The 20,254-nt window shown below is 39.2% G+C and overlaps 1 protein-coding gene across 2 annotated transcripts in view; it reads right to left on the reverse strand.

Moving 5' to 3' along the window:
- The window catches only part of MYLK (myosin light chain kinase), a 220,059-nt gene that overhangs the window by 72,975 nt on the left and 126,830 nt on the right, over positions 1 to 20,254 (reverse strand). For both annotated transcript variants that reach the window (XM_076342984.1, XM_076342985.1), the window contains 5 exons: positions 14,555 to 14,692; positions 13,669 to 13,866; positions 12,226 to 12,472; positions 4,102 to 4,182; positions 2,860 to 3,746 (listed from right to left, as the gene is read on the reverse strand). In XM_076342984.1, the coding sequence (XP_076199099.1) occupies positions 2,860 to 3,746; positions 4,102 to 4,182; positions 12,226 to 12,472; positions 13,669 to 13,866; positions 14,555 to 14,692 (1,551 nt within the window). The remainder of the gene's footprint in view (positions 1 to 2,859; positions 3,747 to 4,101; positions 4,183 to 12,225; positions 12,473 to 13,668; positions 13,867 to 14,554; positions 14,693 to 20,254) is intronic.

Genomic DNA, 20,254 nt, shown 5'->3' on the forward strand with positions numbered 1-20,254 from the left:
TTGTTGCTGTAACACAAGAGGAGCAAGGTCATACTGAAGAAATGAAAAATAGCTTTGCAAAATCTAAGCCCATTACTGTGAGCTATGTCCATTTGCTCTGAATTCCTCTCCTTCACCACAGACTCAACCTTCTTTCAGCTGAGGATGACTCTAGGGGATTATCTCCAGAGCCCATTAAATGCTGCTCCAAGGCTGGCCAAGGGCACTGCTGCTGAAGGACATGACACCTGCGGGTGTGACAAAGCTGCCTTTTCAGCGTTTGGGGCAAAAGATGGAATCTGGGATTTTGGCATTGGGCTGCTGAGTACTGCATCCAGTTTTATTGTTGCTCTCTATGTTTAAAGCTGCTCCAAACGCTTTCTGTGAGACTAATCCATATAGTTTCTCTATTGAACAGTATTTCCTGATATTCATCCTGAATTTGTTATTTCTCAATTCTAGTCTGTAGCTCTAATTATTCCTTCTCCTCCCTTGGTTCCTTCAACTATTTATGTGTTCCTAATTAGGGGAAAAGAGAAAAATCAATCTCTAAGAAAACTGGAACTTACTTAAAGTAAGTATCATGCATACCCAGTTAATTACTTAACAGTTGGCATGAAAGCGTCTCACAGCGGGAGAGCAGCAACACATTGTTCTCCAAGTGCCAAAGCTAGCAGGTACTGTCAGGAAAAAACCTAAACTGACCATCATGCAATGCATCCCCTCAGCGTACCAGAGGGTACGTAATAAGGATTAAAAGAAAATAGTTCTAACCCTCATTCCATTTCTTTCCATTAAAGGAGAAAACTGTAGCATTTACTTCCCTGTGTAATATTTCTTTCTAAGATCCTCTGCAAATATGTGCAAAAGAAAGCATAACTTTGAAGTACCAACAATACTGACTACCTAAGCATGATTCTAGTGTAATAATGCAGGTACAACTCAAACATAAGAACAGTTTCTTCACTCCCTGCAAGAAGCTGTCCTGAAACAGTGGATTCCTTATCCACTGTCGACCTTCGTTCCCTACCTCAGTGGAAAGCACTGCTAAAGTGTGACGTCCTGACAAAATGCCAGCTCTGGGGTGTTATGACCAAGTGTGTCACCTAGCCCAGACAAACTGCATGGGATAATTCGCATGCCCTGCTCAGGCAGGTGGTAGAGCATTTCTGTACATGAGGATCACTTGACTGTAAACACAGCTACACTGGATTTTCAGCTCCACAGTACCATTTTAGAAAGTGAATGTGAGTTGGGGGATTGTAACGGTCAATTACTCAGATTATTTCAGTCAAGAAAACAGCTTTCTGCAGCACCACAACACTAAAGCTTCGGGACTTTAGGAAGCTCCACCATAGCTCAGAAGCTTTGATACAGAGATGCTGTCCATCTGATGTTCTTTGATAGGAGACATGAAACTTTGAGATGCATAATTACTTTTCACTCTGAGCAAGTCCAAGAAAACCCTTGAAATCTTGCTTCCAGTGTAAGGCTGATTAAATTGCAGTCTCCCACCTTCCTGATCCTGTCAGTCCTTTTTACAAGGATGGCATTTCCACCAGTCAACTTTTTCTCATGTACATGAGTTACCCCTATTCTATAAATATATATTCTATACAGTCCCCTCTGGTGAAAATCATCATGTACTCATAAATAAGTTTTTATGCTACTTCAGACACATGCCAGACACAACGCACCTGCTACCATTTCCCTCTTTCCATCTACTTACTTTGGTATCCCCTTAATGTAGTACTTGGGTACCTTTTTTTCCCCCACCCTATCTGAAGGCAATGTTGTTTCTGAGTGCATCCACTTTAAAGGAATCCTCATGTTTCAGTGCTTGGAACACTGTACAAGGATTCACCCGTCATGGTGAACCATTGTGCATATTAATTTGGTTCTCATTTAATAACACCGAAAGTAGTCTGGATTAAATGAAGAAAGATTCACAACTAAGAATGCAGACCCCTGTGTCATGTTCTTACTGTGAACATGAACTTTTTTACTACAACATGCAGGACAGTGTTATTCTCCATATAATTCTCTCAGTGTCTTATGAAACAAATATGAAGTAAAGAAGTTTTTTTGTATTATCAGTTATCCTCCCTATTTTTGTCCCAAGGAAAATATATTTTGTCTAGATACAATATTAACTTTCATACAAAACCAGTCTAGTAGGGTTTAATTATCCAGAGTGTGGAATATAAAGAAATCACTCCATTTGACAACAGAAAGTGATCTCTCTAGAGGACTTTTACCAAACTCTGTACTGTTTTGAAATTAGTTAAAAGTCATCAGGCCAGTGGGGTTCAAATATTTCAGTGTCTGTAAAGGCAACAGAAGCATCTGTGGTGGGGCATTAAATACACTGGAAATCAATTCTCAACTCTGATCTTAACTATGTAACTTGAAGTTGTAGTAATTTCTTTCTATAACACAACCCCTCTTTGCTTCTGTGTTTCTTACTGCAATAAAAAGCCTGAAATATTAAACATACAGAAGAAATAAATTAGAATTTGTAAACCAGCAATAATAATATTCTGTTTCCAATGTTCTAAATCCTTAAAGTTTAGCTTAAATAAATGTCATGTACCAGCTCCTTAAACAGCATTAGCAATGTAAACAGCATTTAAAAATGCAAGAAGTTCAACTTTATAAAAATTACATCTGCAGGCTGTTAAAGGAGAATCTGCAAGAAATGTCAAACAATACTGTTCCTTGTGTACTCCACTGAAATAACAAGAAAGTTGCATCTGGAAACAGTTACTGGCACAGGACTTAAATAAAGTATTGCATTACCTTTACTGAACTAAATATTATTAATCAAGAGCCGGATATAACAGCGTGCCATCCAGCTGGCTTGTAATTCAATTAATTTACCTTCTTGGGAGATGACAATGGACTTTGATGATTTGATGGTTTTGCTGTCTAGAGTCCAGGTGACAGCTGCAGGAGGATCAGAGGAAATCCGACATTGTAAGACCAATTTTTCACCATCTACTACTTGAGCATCCTGAAGCTTCTCTGTAAAGGAGGGTGCTGTTCCTTTGCTTGCTGGTGGTTTGCTTGCTGTTGCTTTGTTTTCGGCTTTTTTCCCAATTATACCACCATCCACCACCGCACACCCATGTTCACAGTTTCTGTCGTTCTTCTCTTCTTTTTTCACTGCTGGTTTGGCAACAGGTGCTTGAGAATTGGGGGTCGCATTCTGGGCTTCAGAATTGGTGCGGGCATTTGGTGCTGGGGTGCTAGCGCTGCCATTCTCTGCAGGTGGCTTTTTCTTTGAGCCCAGCACAGATCTGAAATCTGTAACGGCTGGTTTAGGAGGTGGCACCTTCTCTGGCAATGGGGTTTTTGGGGCGCTTTTCTTGGCCAGCACAGAGCGGAAGTCCACCTGCTGAGGAGCATGAACTTTCCTTTCCTCCTCTGACAAGGTCTTGGGTTTGACCTGCCGCTGCAGGTTTGCTCGGAAGTCCATTTGCTCGGCTGGGATTTCTTTCAGTTCCTCCTCAGAAAAACTTTTGGTGCTGACTTTCTTGCCTAAAATGTCACGGAAATCAAGTTGCTCAGCTTCCTGCTGCCTCAGGCTCTCCTCTGTGTGTTCCCGAGTTTCCACTCGCCTCTTCAGCACGCCTCGGACGTCTTCCTGCTCTTCCTCAGCTGCTCTGGTTTCACTGCTGTTCTTTTTGAAGCCACTTCTACCAAATGTTAGTTTACCATGATCTCCACCATCTCTTCGCTCTCCAGAGCTGGCTGATTCCCTCCCACTATGATCCGAAAAAGAAAAGAAAGAGAGAGCCAGGAAAGGGGCTGGTTTAAAAATGTCAGAGAACAATCTCAGAGCAGGAACAAAATGTGTTTATAGAAGGGGAGGTTGATTAGAGAAGCACACTCCATTAGTTTATTGCATCAATGATGACTTCAGGAGCCATATAAGGGCACAAACAAAAAAGATCTCTACTCTGGCTTGGTACAACATGCTTAGCCTGTATGATGAAAACAATTTGTTGGGTCACATTTGGGGATTAGGTTGAACAGCAGCCAGCCTGGGTCTGTAAGGGCAGGGAATTAACAGAGCAAAAATAGAACCTACCCATGCAAGTCCCTGGGAAAAATACTCACTCTCTGAGCATTTCTGCTCTGGAAGCTGAACTCTCCCGCAGCATCAGAGACACCTGGCAGCTGCATTCTCCAACTTGGTTCCTGAAATATTTAAGTGAAATCAGAAAAGCAGAGGTTTCTCCCTCCAAAACTGTAACTTGCCTGGGCTAAGTGATTGTGTGTTGCACTAAAGCAGCCCAAACCCAGTGTGGGGTCCTCCTTTCCTATGCCCAGCATTGTGGTGGTTGACTGAGTGGATTTGGTCCCCTTATATTTGGAGCCAAGCTATCTCAAATAGCTTTTACTGATCTGTTGATGCCTACACTGGGAACAACATACTCCCTGAACAAAAATCAAAGCAATTTACAGAATGAAACAGCTGCAAACAAACAAGCTAAAGGAAAACAAATACAAAAGCTGGAAAATCAAGGCAGAGGAAGGGGCTGTTTTGCAAAGTTGAAAATCTTTCCAACTCTGCCTACTGTTTATTTATTCAAACCCACGCTCTTAAGTTTTCTGATGTTAAGATATTAAAAGCAGGGTCTCATTTCCTTCCCTCCCCCCTGGCCCAACCAATCAGCAAAACCCATCTACATGGGTTGCTCCAGCCTGTACATGTTTATATTAAAAAACATTAAAGTGTCACCATATATGGTGCTGAGTACTTATTCTTCCTTTTGCAGAGGAATACCATGGATGCCTTCTGGAAAGGGCTCCCATTAAAGAATTCATTTAAAGTGCTCCCCCCACCCCTGCTGCTCCCTCCCTCCCACAGATACATATCATTCTTCTAGCCCCAAACGGCTCTTCTCCACTTAACACAGGAGATGCCAAAAGCAAAATTTAACTCCCCCAGGGCAGCAGTTGTGTAACTGTTGCCACCACTCCCCTGAACTGCTATTAAAAAAAACAGACTTGAATTGATTAAGGACTAGAGATATCTTTTATTAGTGAAAACACTTTCGTCCTTCCCAGTTTAAGTATAAGCTTGTAAATGGACTACAAACTCCTGGATGATTTTTCTTTTTCAAACAAAAATAATTTTTGCTACTGAACACATTTCCTGGACATGAACAAAACACATGTGTGTTGGGGGAAGGAAGGAAAGAGAGGCGGGTTTTCCCAGCTGTGTTCTCCTTTCAAAAGACCTGCTAGATAAGAGCACCTTCAAGTCCACTTTGCCCTGAAGTTTAAAACACAGACTCAGGAGTCCCTTTCTGTTAGTTTGCCACAAACATATTGTCTGGCCTGTTTTTTAAATAGCGCATGGAAATACATTCCTAGATATGGTTCTGTTTGGGTGAATAAACCATAATTCCACCCATTTGCAACTTGCAATGAAGTCACACAGTAGGCAAGATCATTAACACAGATGCAGCACTAAGTTATGTCTTTATAATAGCAGTTAGTGCCATCACCTTTTCAGATGGATTTCCCTTGTTTTCTGTTGCTTTAGAAAATGAAACAGGGGATTAGCCTAGTATGAAAATCAAGCCTTGAACACCAAGAAGAAATTGGTGGGGTTGACTGAAGTAACTGGATTGCAAAGTAAAGGCCCTGCTGGTAGGAACACATCTTATTTGACCTTAGGACCATTAACAACAAGAAGCCACAGAAGTGTTTTCAACACTTTATATCCAACAAGTCAGAATATGTACACTAGAAACTGTTATTGAAGGCAATCCATAAGGACAGCACTGAAAGCCACAACCCTTATTTCCTTCAATACAAAAGACTAGAGAACATCTGAGTACCAAACAGAAACTGTCCAAATGCCAGGAGAGGATCCAAGTCAATGCAGAGAATATTTAACTCAGTCCTGCACTGGAGACCTGCCATTCTTACTTCCTCTTATGTGTGACCTCCATCTGGAAGCAAGAGAACTAGAAAGAAGTAAAGACAAATGGAAAGATAAATAAAATTGCACGTCACCTCCTCCAAATGTACTGATTAGCATCAAAAGATGGCAGGGTACCAACATTGCTGAAAACCTGTTGTCTTCAAACAATGCATTTCAAACTGGCCCCTTTTGCCACTACTGAAACTCATGAATGTTTTTCCTGCTCTCAGAGGCTTTTAAGAAAAGCAGACACACTCTGAAACTGCTCAAGTACTTTCTCATGCACCAGTGCTACAGGGCTGTTAGCAGGCTGTTGGTTTACCAGAAGATCCCTCCCATAAGTCTCCTGGAGCTCAATTACTCTTCCTTTAGGACATAAAACCAATCCAAAGCTGACAAAGTAGGAGAAGCCATGCAAGCTGAAGTATAGACAATTTCCAGCATACATCAAATAGGGAGGCACCACTGCTCAGCTGCTGTCATGACTGTATGGCAAAAATATTTGCCCACAAGAACTGTATCACCAGTGGGAGAGGTTAAAGTAACAGAGACAGCACTCTCCCAGGAGAGGGATCTAGGGATACTGAACGTGGTCCTGACCACTATGAAGAATAATAGCATTTCTGCAGGACCCATTTCTGCAATGCATCTTTCCCTCTTCAAATTCTTCACATATGCAAAGAAGCAAATAAGGAAGGCACAGTAAACCTCTCTAAACTAAGCTATTTTTCACAGGGTTTGGAAAATAAAGGAGGGGGTAAGAAAGCAGGGGAGCATTTTGTTCCTTCTATTTTTAAAACCTTGGGAAGCCCTTACAAATTATGGCAACAGTGGGACACAGAAGTACCTAGATGGAAAAATGATTCACAAGGTAGTTCTTTGATCTTAATTATTATTTCTGATTCAAGTGAATGGCTGAAAACTAGACCACTGGATACAAACCTCAGGTCTGTGTCTGATTCATCATATCCCTGTTCAAAAGTGTAGCCTTCTCAGGGCAAGTCCTGCTCCCAGTGAAATGAAAATGAGTTTTGTTACTGATTTTAGGAGCAGGGAGAACATAATCTTGTCTTCTGAATTCAGTTGCAGAGTCTAAAAAGGTGAAGTTAATAACACTGACCCACCTTGGAGATCACAAGATGGAAAAAGAGAAACAAGCCAAGAAAAATTAAGAAGGACTGGATGGTTTAGATGCTAAATTCAATCAAGAATAATTCTGGAAACTTTGTACATATTTTTACATTTATGCAATTTCAGAATCTAGGCAAGGCAAGATACATAGGGGCAGCTGGAGCTTTGCAGTACACAAGGACTACTTCAAGCCTTTCAGGCCTCTGCCGTTTTGAATCTTGGCAATAACAATGTTACTTCTGCAACTTGAGGTTGTCCCTATTGGCATTTTATCAACAAAATGCTAGACAAAGACAGATCTTAGTGGCTCCATTATTGTGGAATAATGACAGACATGGATAAAACCTATCCTTAGTAGCCATGCTGTAAAGAAGTGTCTGGAAGTGTTGACTTTTGCAGAATTGTTCTGTAGAATGCCCATGCGCAGGACTTATCTTTAAAATGTCAAGGAATCATAATAAACCCCCCCCACACCAAAAACAAATAAAACCCCAGCTGTAAAGCCTGAAGCAATTTTAAAAATAGCCCTCTGTCCTATTGTGGGATCAGTTTTCCCTGGAATGGCTTTTATGTTCAAAATATCTTGAAATACTAGTTTCTTGGCAGAATCTACTCAACTATTTTCACTGAACCTTAGATGAGACTTATTGTCTGCATGTCGCTAGGAAGCACTCTCTGGAGGAAGAGGAAAAAAAGCACTGTTAGTTATAGTGTGGGGACACACTGAAAATTCCTACTGGCCTACCAAGCGTGAAACAAGTATTGCAAAGTAAATTACATTTTTTTTAAGAATGAACTGAAAGGGGCAAAGAAGTTGATCCCTAGCTGTAGCTGGTGCTTCAGTGCAGGCAACTGCAAAGCCTCAGAATGAGGTTTTGCAACTCTTTTGTGAGTTAGTTAAATGGAGAGAAAGTCCAGACTCCATGAAGCTTTAGCCCCAAAGAAAGCAACTAATCTACTGGATCACAACTTTAGCTGACATAAAGCAGAGTAGCTCTACTGGCTTCAAAGAGGATGCACTGATTTACCTCACTTGAGGGTTTGGCCAAAAGCTTTTTATACCTGAAAGACCAATCATTTTATTTGCATTTTACAGCATTGAGTGGGAGAATGGAACGGGAAGGGGTCACGGTTTTCTTTCCTAAAAATAGACAATGTGTTGATAGCAGAAAAGAAAGTTTGCAAACTGTATTTTACAGAAAGACAGAACTATATTTACTGTTTGGTGTAATGGAATGTAATCTTACAACTGCTTTTTATATAACCTGAATTGCAGAGTATTCAAGGTGCCACTGATTTTAATCAGATTATCAAAATCTCTAAATAAGATTAATCAACACTAACCAAACTTTTATGGAAGATGGAATGGGGGAGAAGAGAAATACTCAGCATCTGAGAAGACAAAGATTAACAAAGCAGATGATTTGTTTAAGGAACTGCAGGAGGATTTCTGAGGTCTCTCACGTTGACTGTGCTGTTATAAAGATAAAGGCTTTGCTCAGCAAACACAGTCTCTGTCCAGTACTCCCAATTTCTTTGCTTACCTCTTCATTTATGATGTACACACTGACCAAAAGAACATGGGAAAGTCGTACTGGGAGAAAAAGGATACCAACGCTTGCATCACTTTCTGAGTCAAAAAAGGATTGTTATTTCCCATTTCAATCACGATGATTTCACAGAGACTCTGACTGATTTCTTATCCGTCAACTGCACGGGATGGCATTTTGCAGGCTGTAAAACGTTCAGACTTCAATAGATGAACTGCAGTAGTGGGTGAATCTGTTGTTGCTTTGGTATTTATGCAACACCATTCCTTGAGGCCTGAGCAATAACAGGCTCAATGGAACATTATTAGGACAATTAAAATGAAGAATGCAAGTGTAGAGGAATCGTGTAGGTTTAAAACAAGGACCAGGAGAGGTTACAATTACTACCCTCTTAAAAGTCAAACTTAGTAGTCTGCTATATAGTAAAAGGCAATGCAAACACGTATTCTAATAATGCTGAGGGAAGGAAAGACAGAAAGCCAACCAGCAATCATTGATGGATCACACTAGGATCATGCTGGGCTACACACCCTTGTCAGCTCACTCTGATGAAAGGAGAAAGAACTAGGTAGCGAAAAATAGATCTTTTGTTAAACCTAAATTTTTAAGAACAGAGTTTTAATTTGTGAGCAGCCAACACAAAAGGAGAATTGTGGAGGTATTAGGACAGAATTTAGAGCTTAAGAAAAATGGAGGAGAAAATTGAAAAATAATTAACGCTGGTAGGAAACCATGCCCCGACTAAATTAAGGGAGTTGGAGAAGGAATGACTCCCTAAAAGCAGCTATGCAACATTTCTGAAATTAATACATGAAAAGGAGCTGCACATTTTATTTGAAAATTATTATGTTTAAAAATAGCCCACTGTCAACTTCTCTATAAACTCTTCAGTGAATTGACTTGTGGTTTCTCAGTTATTCCATATTTTTAATGGACTTTGTAGGAGTTTTTGAGAGAAAGACACTAAATGCAGCTCTCCTCCTCTCAGGTACTGTTAAGACTGTTTCTGAATATATAAACAATTCTCAATCAAGTATTCAAGACAAATGCAGGCAGTTCAAAAGATATTTAGACAAGACTATTTGCTGCTGAAAATTATTTTAGCTCTATTGCAAACTTGAAGTTATACAGCTGACATTTGGCTCCTTGGATATTCCTGAGGCAGTTACTTCTCTGTTACTCACAATACATAAACAATTGCCTAAAAGCATATGGCTTTCTGTTCCCCGAACAGTAACTGAAATTTTACAAATGACAGCAGGGTAAAAAGAGGTATATCAGCATTCCCCTTGCTCTGATTGCAGCATAGCTTTACTCATTATGGATTAGAAAAAGCCAACATGAATGCACTGATCTTTGTGCGATCCCCAGCTATTTCTCCAGTAAAAGGATTAGGGAATAACTGAAACTGGTATGTAATCTGCTGTGTTGTTTTCTAGCTACCCCTTCACTTCTTCTCACCCCCCAAAAAATTGTTCTCCTCCGCTAATTTTCTGAAATAATTTATTTTCTAAGTGTACATTGTTATGTTCTAGAGCCATGATATTGTCAGGCTTCCACTTTGACAAACGTCTTCAGTGATGAATTTGGCCTGGGTGATCACCAACCACACCTGATCATTAAGGTCGACTTGCTCAAGTCAGCCACAACAAAGTCTTCCACAAAGCCCTCTTGGCTCTCCTTTGTTCTTCCTGTTCTCTTTCCTTCTTCCATCCCTGAAGTTTTGCTGAAATATCTTATTCTCTTTGAGTTCAAGTGAAACCACCAGCACATCATAAGAGAAGATGCCCATGTCCAGGGCATGCAATCTGAAGTGTGGAAACGTACCAGTAGAAGGTAGCAATTCTCACAGTTTGGCCTGCTCTCTCAGGTAGAGGTTCGTGACCTTAATGAAATTGAACTGGCATTTCTAATCCTGCCAGAGGTACTGGGTGTTAGAAACTCAAAGAGACTTTTCTTAGATGCAAGGATGTACGTAGACATGACCTGCACAAATCAGCATTATGAATGCCCTAGATGACCTGGGCTGATTGCGAACAAGCCAATTGTTCTGAAATGAGTCAGTTCACAATTTATTGTGGAGTACAAAGGGTCTAAATCTACTGAAGAGCTTATTTGTAAAAAGGTCATGGCACATACGGCTCTACCTACATAAATGTTAGTAATAAGACTTGAAATTAAGTGTAGAAAAAGTCATTATAGGAAATCTTGATATATAACACGTATAATTCTCTAAAGCACCCTTTTCTGGTGAAAAGTGAGTGCCTCATCTGACTTTAAATACTAAAATATACTGAGGCTAGTTTGTGGCTGCCTGCGATAGTCTATGAGCTACCTTAGAGCTAGGCATCTACACAGTGACGTGTCCATCATTCGGGTAACACTGGTTGGAAAATAAACTATAAATATAAAAAATTAAACTCACTGTTTAGAGGCTAAACGGGTTAAATTTATTAAGAAATGCCCTCCCTCCTTGGGTTAGGAAAACATGAGTAATTTATTTGCAAGCAGGCAAAGGACAATTCAGCTTTTAAATTTTGTACTAGACTGAAGTATATGAAACAAAAATAACTTGTTTATAGCATGAGAAAAGACAAAACTCACCATAAACCAGGCACGTGCAAGTGGTGCAGAACTGCAATGCTAACACTTCATAATACTGGGCAGTATCTGTCTAAACTGCCTACTGGACTGGTCCATGTGGACTAAAAAGCTAGCGTGTGGAGCAGAGCAGATAATTTTCTTCCAGTGTAATGGATTCAAATGTCCATGATAGTTAAATAAATTTTAATAAAGAAAGTCACAAATACTACCCGAGTAAGGCAATACATCTATGCACAGTAAATAGCATAGAATGATAACATCAGTTTAAAGTTTACACTAAGTTTTCTATAACCACATAAGGGATACATAATTATGCCCAATCTTCACCATTGGAGGTGGAAAACGCTGTGGTACTTTCTACAAGGTAAAGAACCAGCAAATCTGATTCTTCATTTAAAGGACAGTTATTTTGCCAGGAAAAAAAAAAAAAAAATTAAAACAGCTCTTCCAAATTCTGTAGGAATGACAAGAAGTTCAAACCATCAGGGTGCCTCATTTCAAAGATACATCAGAAAAAGGAGACTACAACTTCCATATAAAATTCAGACATTTCAAACATGGCCAGGAAACACTTTCTCCCCTTAAAGGTATGGATCATAATCTTGTGGAATGGCCCTTCCTGGTCAGGTTGTTCCCATGGAAAGCAGGCATCCTTACAAATATCCAGAGAGATGCCAATCATGATAGACAATAGCTCCAAAATCAAGACATTGATTGTGGTTTCCGTTGCCAGAACCCCAAATTGTTTCCCATACTGCTGCCACAAAGCTTTATTTTTCAGGATCCCTAAAGGAAACTCTGTACTACTTTGTCCTTTATTCTGACTCTTCTTGTGTTTCCTCTTTCCTCTTTGAGTTTTATTAGTTCTTTTCATCCCTCAGAAATATTTTTTTCCTTTAGTACCCTACTGTTTTGTGCGAATAGGAGGGAACTCTTGTCTTCTTCAGGTGGGAATTTCAACTTGAGGGTAAATATAACTAATTGTTCCAAGGGAACAAGCTCTTTTCATGGCAAACATACCTGAGCTGAATTTCATATTGGCCTGCATGATGAGACTGCACATTCCTCAAGATCAGTGTGAAGATGTCTTCATTTTGCAGGATTTCACATGCTGTTCCCGGCATTATTTCTTGCTCATCTTTAAACCAGTGAACAGTGGGGAAAGGATCTCCAGCAATGGCACAGGATATAAGGACATTTTGCCCAGGAGCTGCTGTCACTGATCTCGGTTTGCTAATGAACCAGGGCTGAATACCATCCTGAGGTTCTGCAGTTTACAAACACAGTTTACAAATCAGGAGAAAATGCCAAGCTTGAATGTAACTAATAAGCTAACTAATTTCAGGGAAAACAATCACAGACAAGCAAAGTTATTTTGAACATGCAGGTATAAGTTTTTAATCTGAAAATAAGTCAGGTTTTAATTTTGGAAGTAACTTGTGTTGGTATTAAAATTAATCATTTACTTGGCACTTTACTGGCTTGATCCAGGCTTATATTAAGAGCAAAACAAACGGACTTTAAAGCTGCCCTAAAAGGAATCTTGAAGATTTGTCCTTAGAGAATACGAGTAGGAATAGCTTAAAGGGCAAGTGACAGTACTATGACTGCTGTGCAGTTGAGAGCTCATGTAATAAATCATCATTAACAATTGCATAAAATTGCATTTAATATAGAAGACTGACCCTGAGGCTAGATCTCGGGGGAGCACAGAGAATAGAGGAATTCAGAGCAGACAGTGACAACAGACTACAGACCCACCCCTGGAGGCACAGCTCTCTGAAATCCTGGGGTTAAGATCCTTTACATTAAAAATAATAAAAGTCTCCCATTGATTTCCAATAATTCTCAATAATGACTATGGGAAAATGTTGGCATACAGTAAGATTACATGAAGTCCCCTGTCATGAAGGTAGTGAATGCCCAATCACAGGAAGTTTGTAGGTACTTCAGTGTTTACTGTGGGATTTACATCATATGTGGAGATTCAAAGCCAAATTTTTTGCAGCTAGTTCTCAAATCACAGAAATCAGGTGTTTGTCACCTGCTACCACTGCAATGCTAATATTAAAGCCAGGATACCTGGCTCCTAGACAGCTTTTCCAAATACTCAGGGTTTTAATTAGAAAGAAAACCATCATTAAATGGTTTACATTAAGTCCATAGCTAAGTAAGCCTTATAGTTATAATCTGAAGCTGCACTTAGCAGAAGTTTTGCACTGTGCCTAGGAATAGGACTCAGGAATGCATTTTTGAAATAGTAACATAATGTTCCAGAGTGAAAAGATTTTTTTAAAGTTGCTTCTGCTCAATATCCTTTTTAATTCAGATGCAGAGACTGAGAACTCCTAGCATCCTTCACAACAGACCTTATAAACACTCATGTACTTTAAATAGACACTCTTCCAGCACACGAGAATTATTTTCTTCTAGCATTTCCTAAGGTGGAGAAGAACTTTATACCTTGTACTGTCAATGTAGCCTGGGTTTGAGTTTCTCCTAATTCATTCCAGGCTTCACAGGTGTATTTGCCTGTGTCTTCAGGAAATACTTCCTGGATGTACAGACTGTACTCATGGCCTTTCTTCTCAAAGTGGAAATCTTCTGTCTCCTGGATTTCTTTCCCATTGTGCAGCCAGATAATTTCAGGAGGTGGGTTAGCTGAAAAATAGGAAACAACAAAAATCAGAGACACACACAAAAACCCACCGTATGTTGATTAAGAAAATGAACAAGGTTGGTTGTTTTCTGCCACCTGATTCTGCAATTTCATCTTCAAAACATTCAGGAATTTCATTAACTCTGTTGATGCTGTGTAATGTGGAATAGCTCTGTCTTATTACACTTAAAACACAAATGAATAAGGGAAGCACATATACAACAGAGAGGGAGAATGAGTTCTAGATCCCACGAAGGTGGTTATTCAAGGGTTTCTATCACCAAAGTTCATACCAGGACTGCTCTTTTCCGCAGCACTAATCTTACCCCAGCTGACAGGAATTCAATCTTGTTTGGTTCACAACAAAAGCTATTACAAGACCACTGAGGCTCAGTTTTAGTTCAACAGCAGGACCCAATAATAACCTTCTTCTTCTTCTTCTTCTTCTTCTTCTTCTTCCTCCAATACAGAAACACTTCTACAGGTCTGAACACATTAACACTGGACAATGTTCATCCACCCTGAAGATCAGATTAGACAAACCTAGCTTTTACTTTTAAAAAATTGGTTCCTTGAAATATTATTTCCAAATGCAAAGACACCTGCTAAAAGAAAAGGACAGTGGAAAAAAGCACATACTTCGCAGCAGGACTTAAAATTTTTAAATAATACTGTTCTATAGCTACGCACCTGATACCTCCACAGTCATTATCACTTGACTTCCGTCCATTACTTTGAGGTCAGTCAGGCCTTTAAGGAAGATGGGTGCAAAAGTCTTGTTTAACTTGGCAGCCTGTGCACTTTCTGCCTTCTTGCTGCTCTTCTTTTCTGTAAAGTCAAGAAGAGAACAAAAGGGGTCTCTCACTGGAATTTTCATGATGAATTTTAATTTACCTTAGGTTCAAACTGATTTCAAGTTAGTGGTCTTGTTTCAGCTCTCAGAAGGCAAAAATCACTGAAACCACCCAATATAGCTGTTTTGCCTTGCCAGTAGTCCAAGCAGAAAGGCAAGAAATGGGAATGGAACTGTCCTTCCTCCAGGGATCCTCTTAAATCATTGTTAACAGATATCAGAGTATCACATTTACACTCATTTTCCCCAAGTGCACATGCTCAGGTGCAAAAAAAAAAGCCTCAACTACTTGTAACCAACAATTCAATGCCTTTAATCACTGCTAAATTCACACTAAAAATCTTAAGATATGTTACAAGTTGCTATTCTCATGACTGATGAGTTAAAAATGTAAACTCACAGGAATATAAGATTCACCACTCTGTATGAAACTGCAAACCATTTAGATTGTTAGACAGTCAATATCAAATGGGTTTGAGTTCACCATACTCCTCTCCTGTGTTACACTTAGCCAACTGATGATGGGAGAGATTGAAGCCTGAGGTTATCAACATATATCACAAAACAAACTGTTGGATTAGGGCTTTTTTATTTTTTGAGGCTGCAAAATCAAATGATGAGTGCTGGAGTTAAATTAATCACTCTTAAAAATAAAATCTATCTGTGATAGATATGTAATTTCCTGTATCCACAGCGGTCTCCTCTGTCTTGGATTCAGAGGCTATGAAGCAAGATCATTTAACTGTGACCTATATGGTACACTAGACCAGGAAAGATACCTCTGCTGTAAAAACCTGAGCAGACACTTCTGAAGCCCAAGTAGTGATCACGACCAAATGTAAGAAGTTGTAAATATTTATCGGTCACTTGGATACACTTTTTGTTTTGTATAGCTTGAGTTCAGACCTCTTACGTCTTGCCTTTAAAATGCCAACCCTACTTTCTGTCCATACATGAAAATAGCTTCATTTTGCTTATTCCTACCTTCAAAATTTTCAAAGGTATATCAAGATCATCCAAAATAGTATTACAGCAATACAAAGTGCTAGGCTGGAAAAAAACCACCATTCATAAAAGGACGATGATTAGAAAAACTGAAAGCACCTCACTGAGCAAGTCCACTGAACCTCCTGGAGGCAACAACTTAAGCAGAATATCACAAAAATAGTCTAATGTTTCTTGACTTGGCAGCAACAATTAAAAAGACTTACGTTCTAATCCATAAAAGCTATTCGTTCATTAAGAAAGCATAGGGGCTGATTTCATGCAACATTTCTTCCTTTACTTAAAATTTGATATTGTGGACTTCTAGACTTAGAAAAAAATTAAACTGACCTACTGACAACTTTAGTTTCTCACAGATGTTTTACACAAGACAACACAGCCAGTTTTAGATATGTTATTAAGTTTTATTTAGTCTTAGTCTAAAATCATTGCATTTTCTCAGAAGGGACTGATGCAATCATGCAGAAGCCAAATTACAAAGCCTGAATGTTAACTATTTTCAAATTCTTCTGAAGTTTGTAAATACTTTTAGCTGTTTATTTATTACATAGCACCATGCAGTGACTCAGTGCTCCTCTAATGAAGGCTTTAACATTTCACAATTTTACCACGAGATAGCAGCGCTGTACATTTTCACAGCTTATTTTAATATACCTAAGACCTTCTTCAGTTTTAGCCTTTACAACTCTTGTTTGGGAAAAGAGCAATCAATTTGATTTTGGAGGGTACTTGGGAAAAGAAGGGACACTGGTCATTCAAGATTAAGCAAATAACTCCTGTTCCCATTTATGGTGAAAAGATACTGTGTGATTCTACTTCCTTTTGAAAACACTTGGATAATTATTTTGCCAGGAAAGGAGTACAAGGAAAACCATACACAAAAATACAGGCATTGATTGCAAAAGGGTAGCTTCAGAAAGCGTAACAACCGTAGAATTTCACATTCCCTGGTCACAGCTAGGTGCTAGCGAGTCTTACACATCAGGAACAAAATCTGTGACTTGCAACAGGAAAATGGAGGGCAAGGATATAAGAAAAACAGGACACAAATAAGCAAGCTGCACACAACAGAAGGCCAGTATTAGGGCTTGCTTTCCTTTATTCCTCCAAAGCTCCTTTCACCACATGAGCTCTGCTGGGGTTCAAAATTCATATGCTGAATTCAAGAGCTGTCACTCTTCAGTGACAGCTGTCTTCAGAGCTCAAAGCAGAGGGAAGGAAGAGAATGAAGAAAGCACAGATACAGCTCTCAGCTGATACTGCAAGTCACTATGCTTCTGGCTGAAACAACCTCTTTCGTAACACTGCAGGGTATTTTTGCTGCCAAAACTACAGACAATAAAAATATGGCACATCTGGCACCAGAAAGGAAATCTGGAACCTAAGGAAAATTTTGTCTGACATTAGCATAAGGGCATGACTTTGTTATATACCTAGGCATCCTCAAGCTTAATCAACTGGATGTGAAAAAGAGGAGATCCGATCTCTTCCTATTATGTTAATGCGCTCTAATCGCCTATAGCCATTTAACACCTCCCTCGCCACTCTTACTTCTTACTACTTTCAAGTAGGAGTAGGTTCACCTCTAGGACTGAAAAGAAGGAATATAAAAGAGTTAACACATAGCAGTACTGCCATAGTGACTAAAAAAATTCTACCCCAGGCAGTTAATTTTCTCCCTCCCTTTCCTTTCCCCAATCAACTTCTACTGCTGCAGTGAGTTCCCCCCAGGTGGATCATGTCAAAGCAATTCATGAGGAACATCGCAAAGCACTACATAGGGTGGGCTTTATAAAACACAGGTACATTTCAATTACTTGTTTTCAGACCATGCAACTAGTTAATTTTATAGTAACTTATAAAAGCTGCCACAATTTTTTAACCACAGCTGTTTGTTTTGTGCAGGTCAAATTATGCAAGATAATACAGAAGATGATACTACGATTTTCTCAAAGGCTGCTTATAGAGCACTGAAATCTCAAAGGTTCTTACAAAATTATGAGATCAAGAAGTTTAACAATTTTTGCACAGAGCTGTGGTCTGGCGTAATACATAAGCCCAGCTGGGGCATTCTCTGGTGAGCAGTGGTCTCTCTGTCATTTCAACAGGCTTTTGATAAGGCGTTACACAGAGCGATAGATTTAAAAGTCCACCACAATGATCCCACTTATGTGGTTCCAATGGTTTTTGCCTTTCCTCAGGCTTTAATATGCATGAATGTTGGGAAACAGCAAGTAATAAGAGGCACAGCTCAGTGGGAAACACAGCCTGGGAGACCAGAAATAGTAAGAAAAGCATTTAAAGGGTACCTTATATACCCACATATGTTTTCTACAAAGCAAAAGTAATATAGGCTTTTCCCACAGCATTGCCTTACCCCTAAGGGTTCATTTTTTTATTAGAAAGACACTCTAATAAGCATCCAAATCTATGTTTAAAAAAACCACTTAGTGCATTAAATCCACAGAGATTAAGGACAATTTAAACTCTTCCAGTTTCTTACAAACTTACAGAGTCTCAGCATATTTAGATGGCAATGGGAAAACAGATATATTGCCTCCAATACACAACTATTTCTATTAATCTCTTATTCTGTTTTCCTGTGTTGGTGTAATCAATAGTAAGTTAATCCATCTACAGGTACCGTATCAAACATCTGTTTATCTATTAACCTGTATTAATAGAAATTTAAGGTGATAAAAAATGCTTTCCTATTATTTGACTTTTCTCAATCCAGGATTTAAAGAGTCCTTACATAAATTTAACCTCCATATATCTGCAAACTGGAAATTACTGCAAGAGGAGTCTTAATGTTAGCTATGGGCCTAAGCCAAAATACACTTGAATTTTTTAAAACCTAGACCTGGATCAGAACTTGGTGCTTGAACACAACTGAAAACATCTTTATATTGATAAGCAAGGGTGAGTTATTGTGTTCAAGGTGTATATGTAAAAGAAAAAGTGGAAAATTCATGCTGCACTGAACAGTTAACCTACTACAAATCAATTATACAAGACACATGTACCAGTTTAACTGCAAGTATGCAACCAACTATTTACTTTCTAGGGTAAAAGATATAGGTAAATCTATACACTCGGAGAGAAGGAAAAAAAGAATCAATAACTGCAGTGTGGCATTTCCATTCCCAGATTTGCTGTTGAAACTGGAGTGAAGAAGAAAATCCAGATCAGGATGCAAACTTTAAGAAGGTTTCCAAAGACTGGACCTGGGTTTTTCCTGGCCTGTAGTCAAAACAGTTAACATTTTATGGACATCATCTATTCTAGTAAATTTTCTTGTTCATTTGCCTACCCAGATGTACTGAAGACTTTTTAATGTGAGCTGCAGAATGCTGACATCTCCTGTTGAAATATCAGGACTTCAGCATGCTCAACACTGCACAGAATCACACAATAATTGAGTTCGGAAGGGACCTCTGAAGATCGTCTAGTCCAGTCCCCGGCCAGCTACAGCACTGTGCATATACACCTCCAATACAATAACTCAGCTGCACAAGATGAGGGTTACAACTGGTTACAACTCAAGGACATGCAAAGAATAGAGTTTGCTGCCTTATGTTCAGAACACTGCAAGCAACTTGCAGTGTTTAGTCTTATAAGAGATTTAATTATACTCGAGGAATCTGCCAGAATCATGTGGTTAACTGCCAAATAATGCCTAGTCTGAGCCATGCGAAAGGACTGCCTCAGCAACATTTACCATTTATGGTGTTTAAATATCATTTTGGCTCAGAGGCTAATAAGTCAACTGAGCTGAGGAGAATGCTTAACTCAAAAAGCTCTCTGTGTGAGCAAGCTCAGAGAGAGAAGCAGCAGATTCCACTAAAACCTCTCAAAGCAAGACTCAGGTTCACACACAGATCTTGATCTTGAAAAGAGTTTCACCTCTCCAAATATTTTCAATGTAAATAAATCCAGCTGTTACCAGATCGCACGTTAACAATGCTATCAACTCAAAAAATAACAGATTTTAGAAGGCAGAAAATTGATATTAGGAGACTCATCTCATCTGTCTGTCTTCCTGTAAAGTATTTTTCTGTCTCAGGCCTGAAATGATATGGTCAAAATATTTTCTGCAAGTTTTCCAAGAATTCCAAACTTGATTTATATTGGCATAAAAAAACATGAGACCTCTACGTTCTTGAGACATGTAGGGACATTTCTGCTTTATTAAATATCTCAGGTTGGTATGCCATTTTGCAAACTTAGGTCATGAGAACTAGATGTTTAATGACCTAGCAGTGTTCTTTACACATCTACCTCCCATCATTTATTTCTGCAGTTATAATCTGTTTTTGTAAATGGAAGGCGAGATTTAAATATCCTTGGGAGATGCTTTCACTGAAGAGCCGGGCCAAGTTATAGTCTGGACGTTGTGCCTTGCATTACACAGAAAAACTGTTAACCCAAGATTGACAATGCCCTAAGCCTATACCAGTCAGGGTGGTTAGGGATGTACAAAGGAGGCCGAGTTCCACTTTATCCAGTCTGGCAATCTATTTATTTTACTG

The sequence above is a fragment of the Aptenodytes patagonicus genome, chromosome 6 (genome assembly GCF_965638725.1).
Source record: "Aptenodytes patagonicus chromosome 6, bAptPat1.pri.cur, whole genome shotgun sequence".
NCBI classification, from domain to species: domain Eukaryota; kingdom Metazoa; phylum Chordata; class Aves; order Sphenisciformes; family Spheniscidae; genus Aptenodytes; species Aptenodytes patagonicus.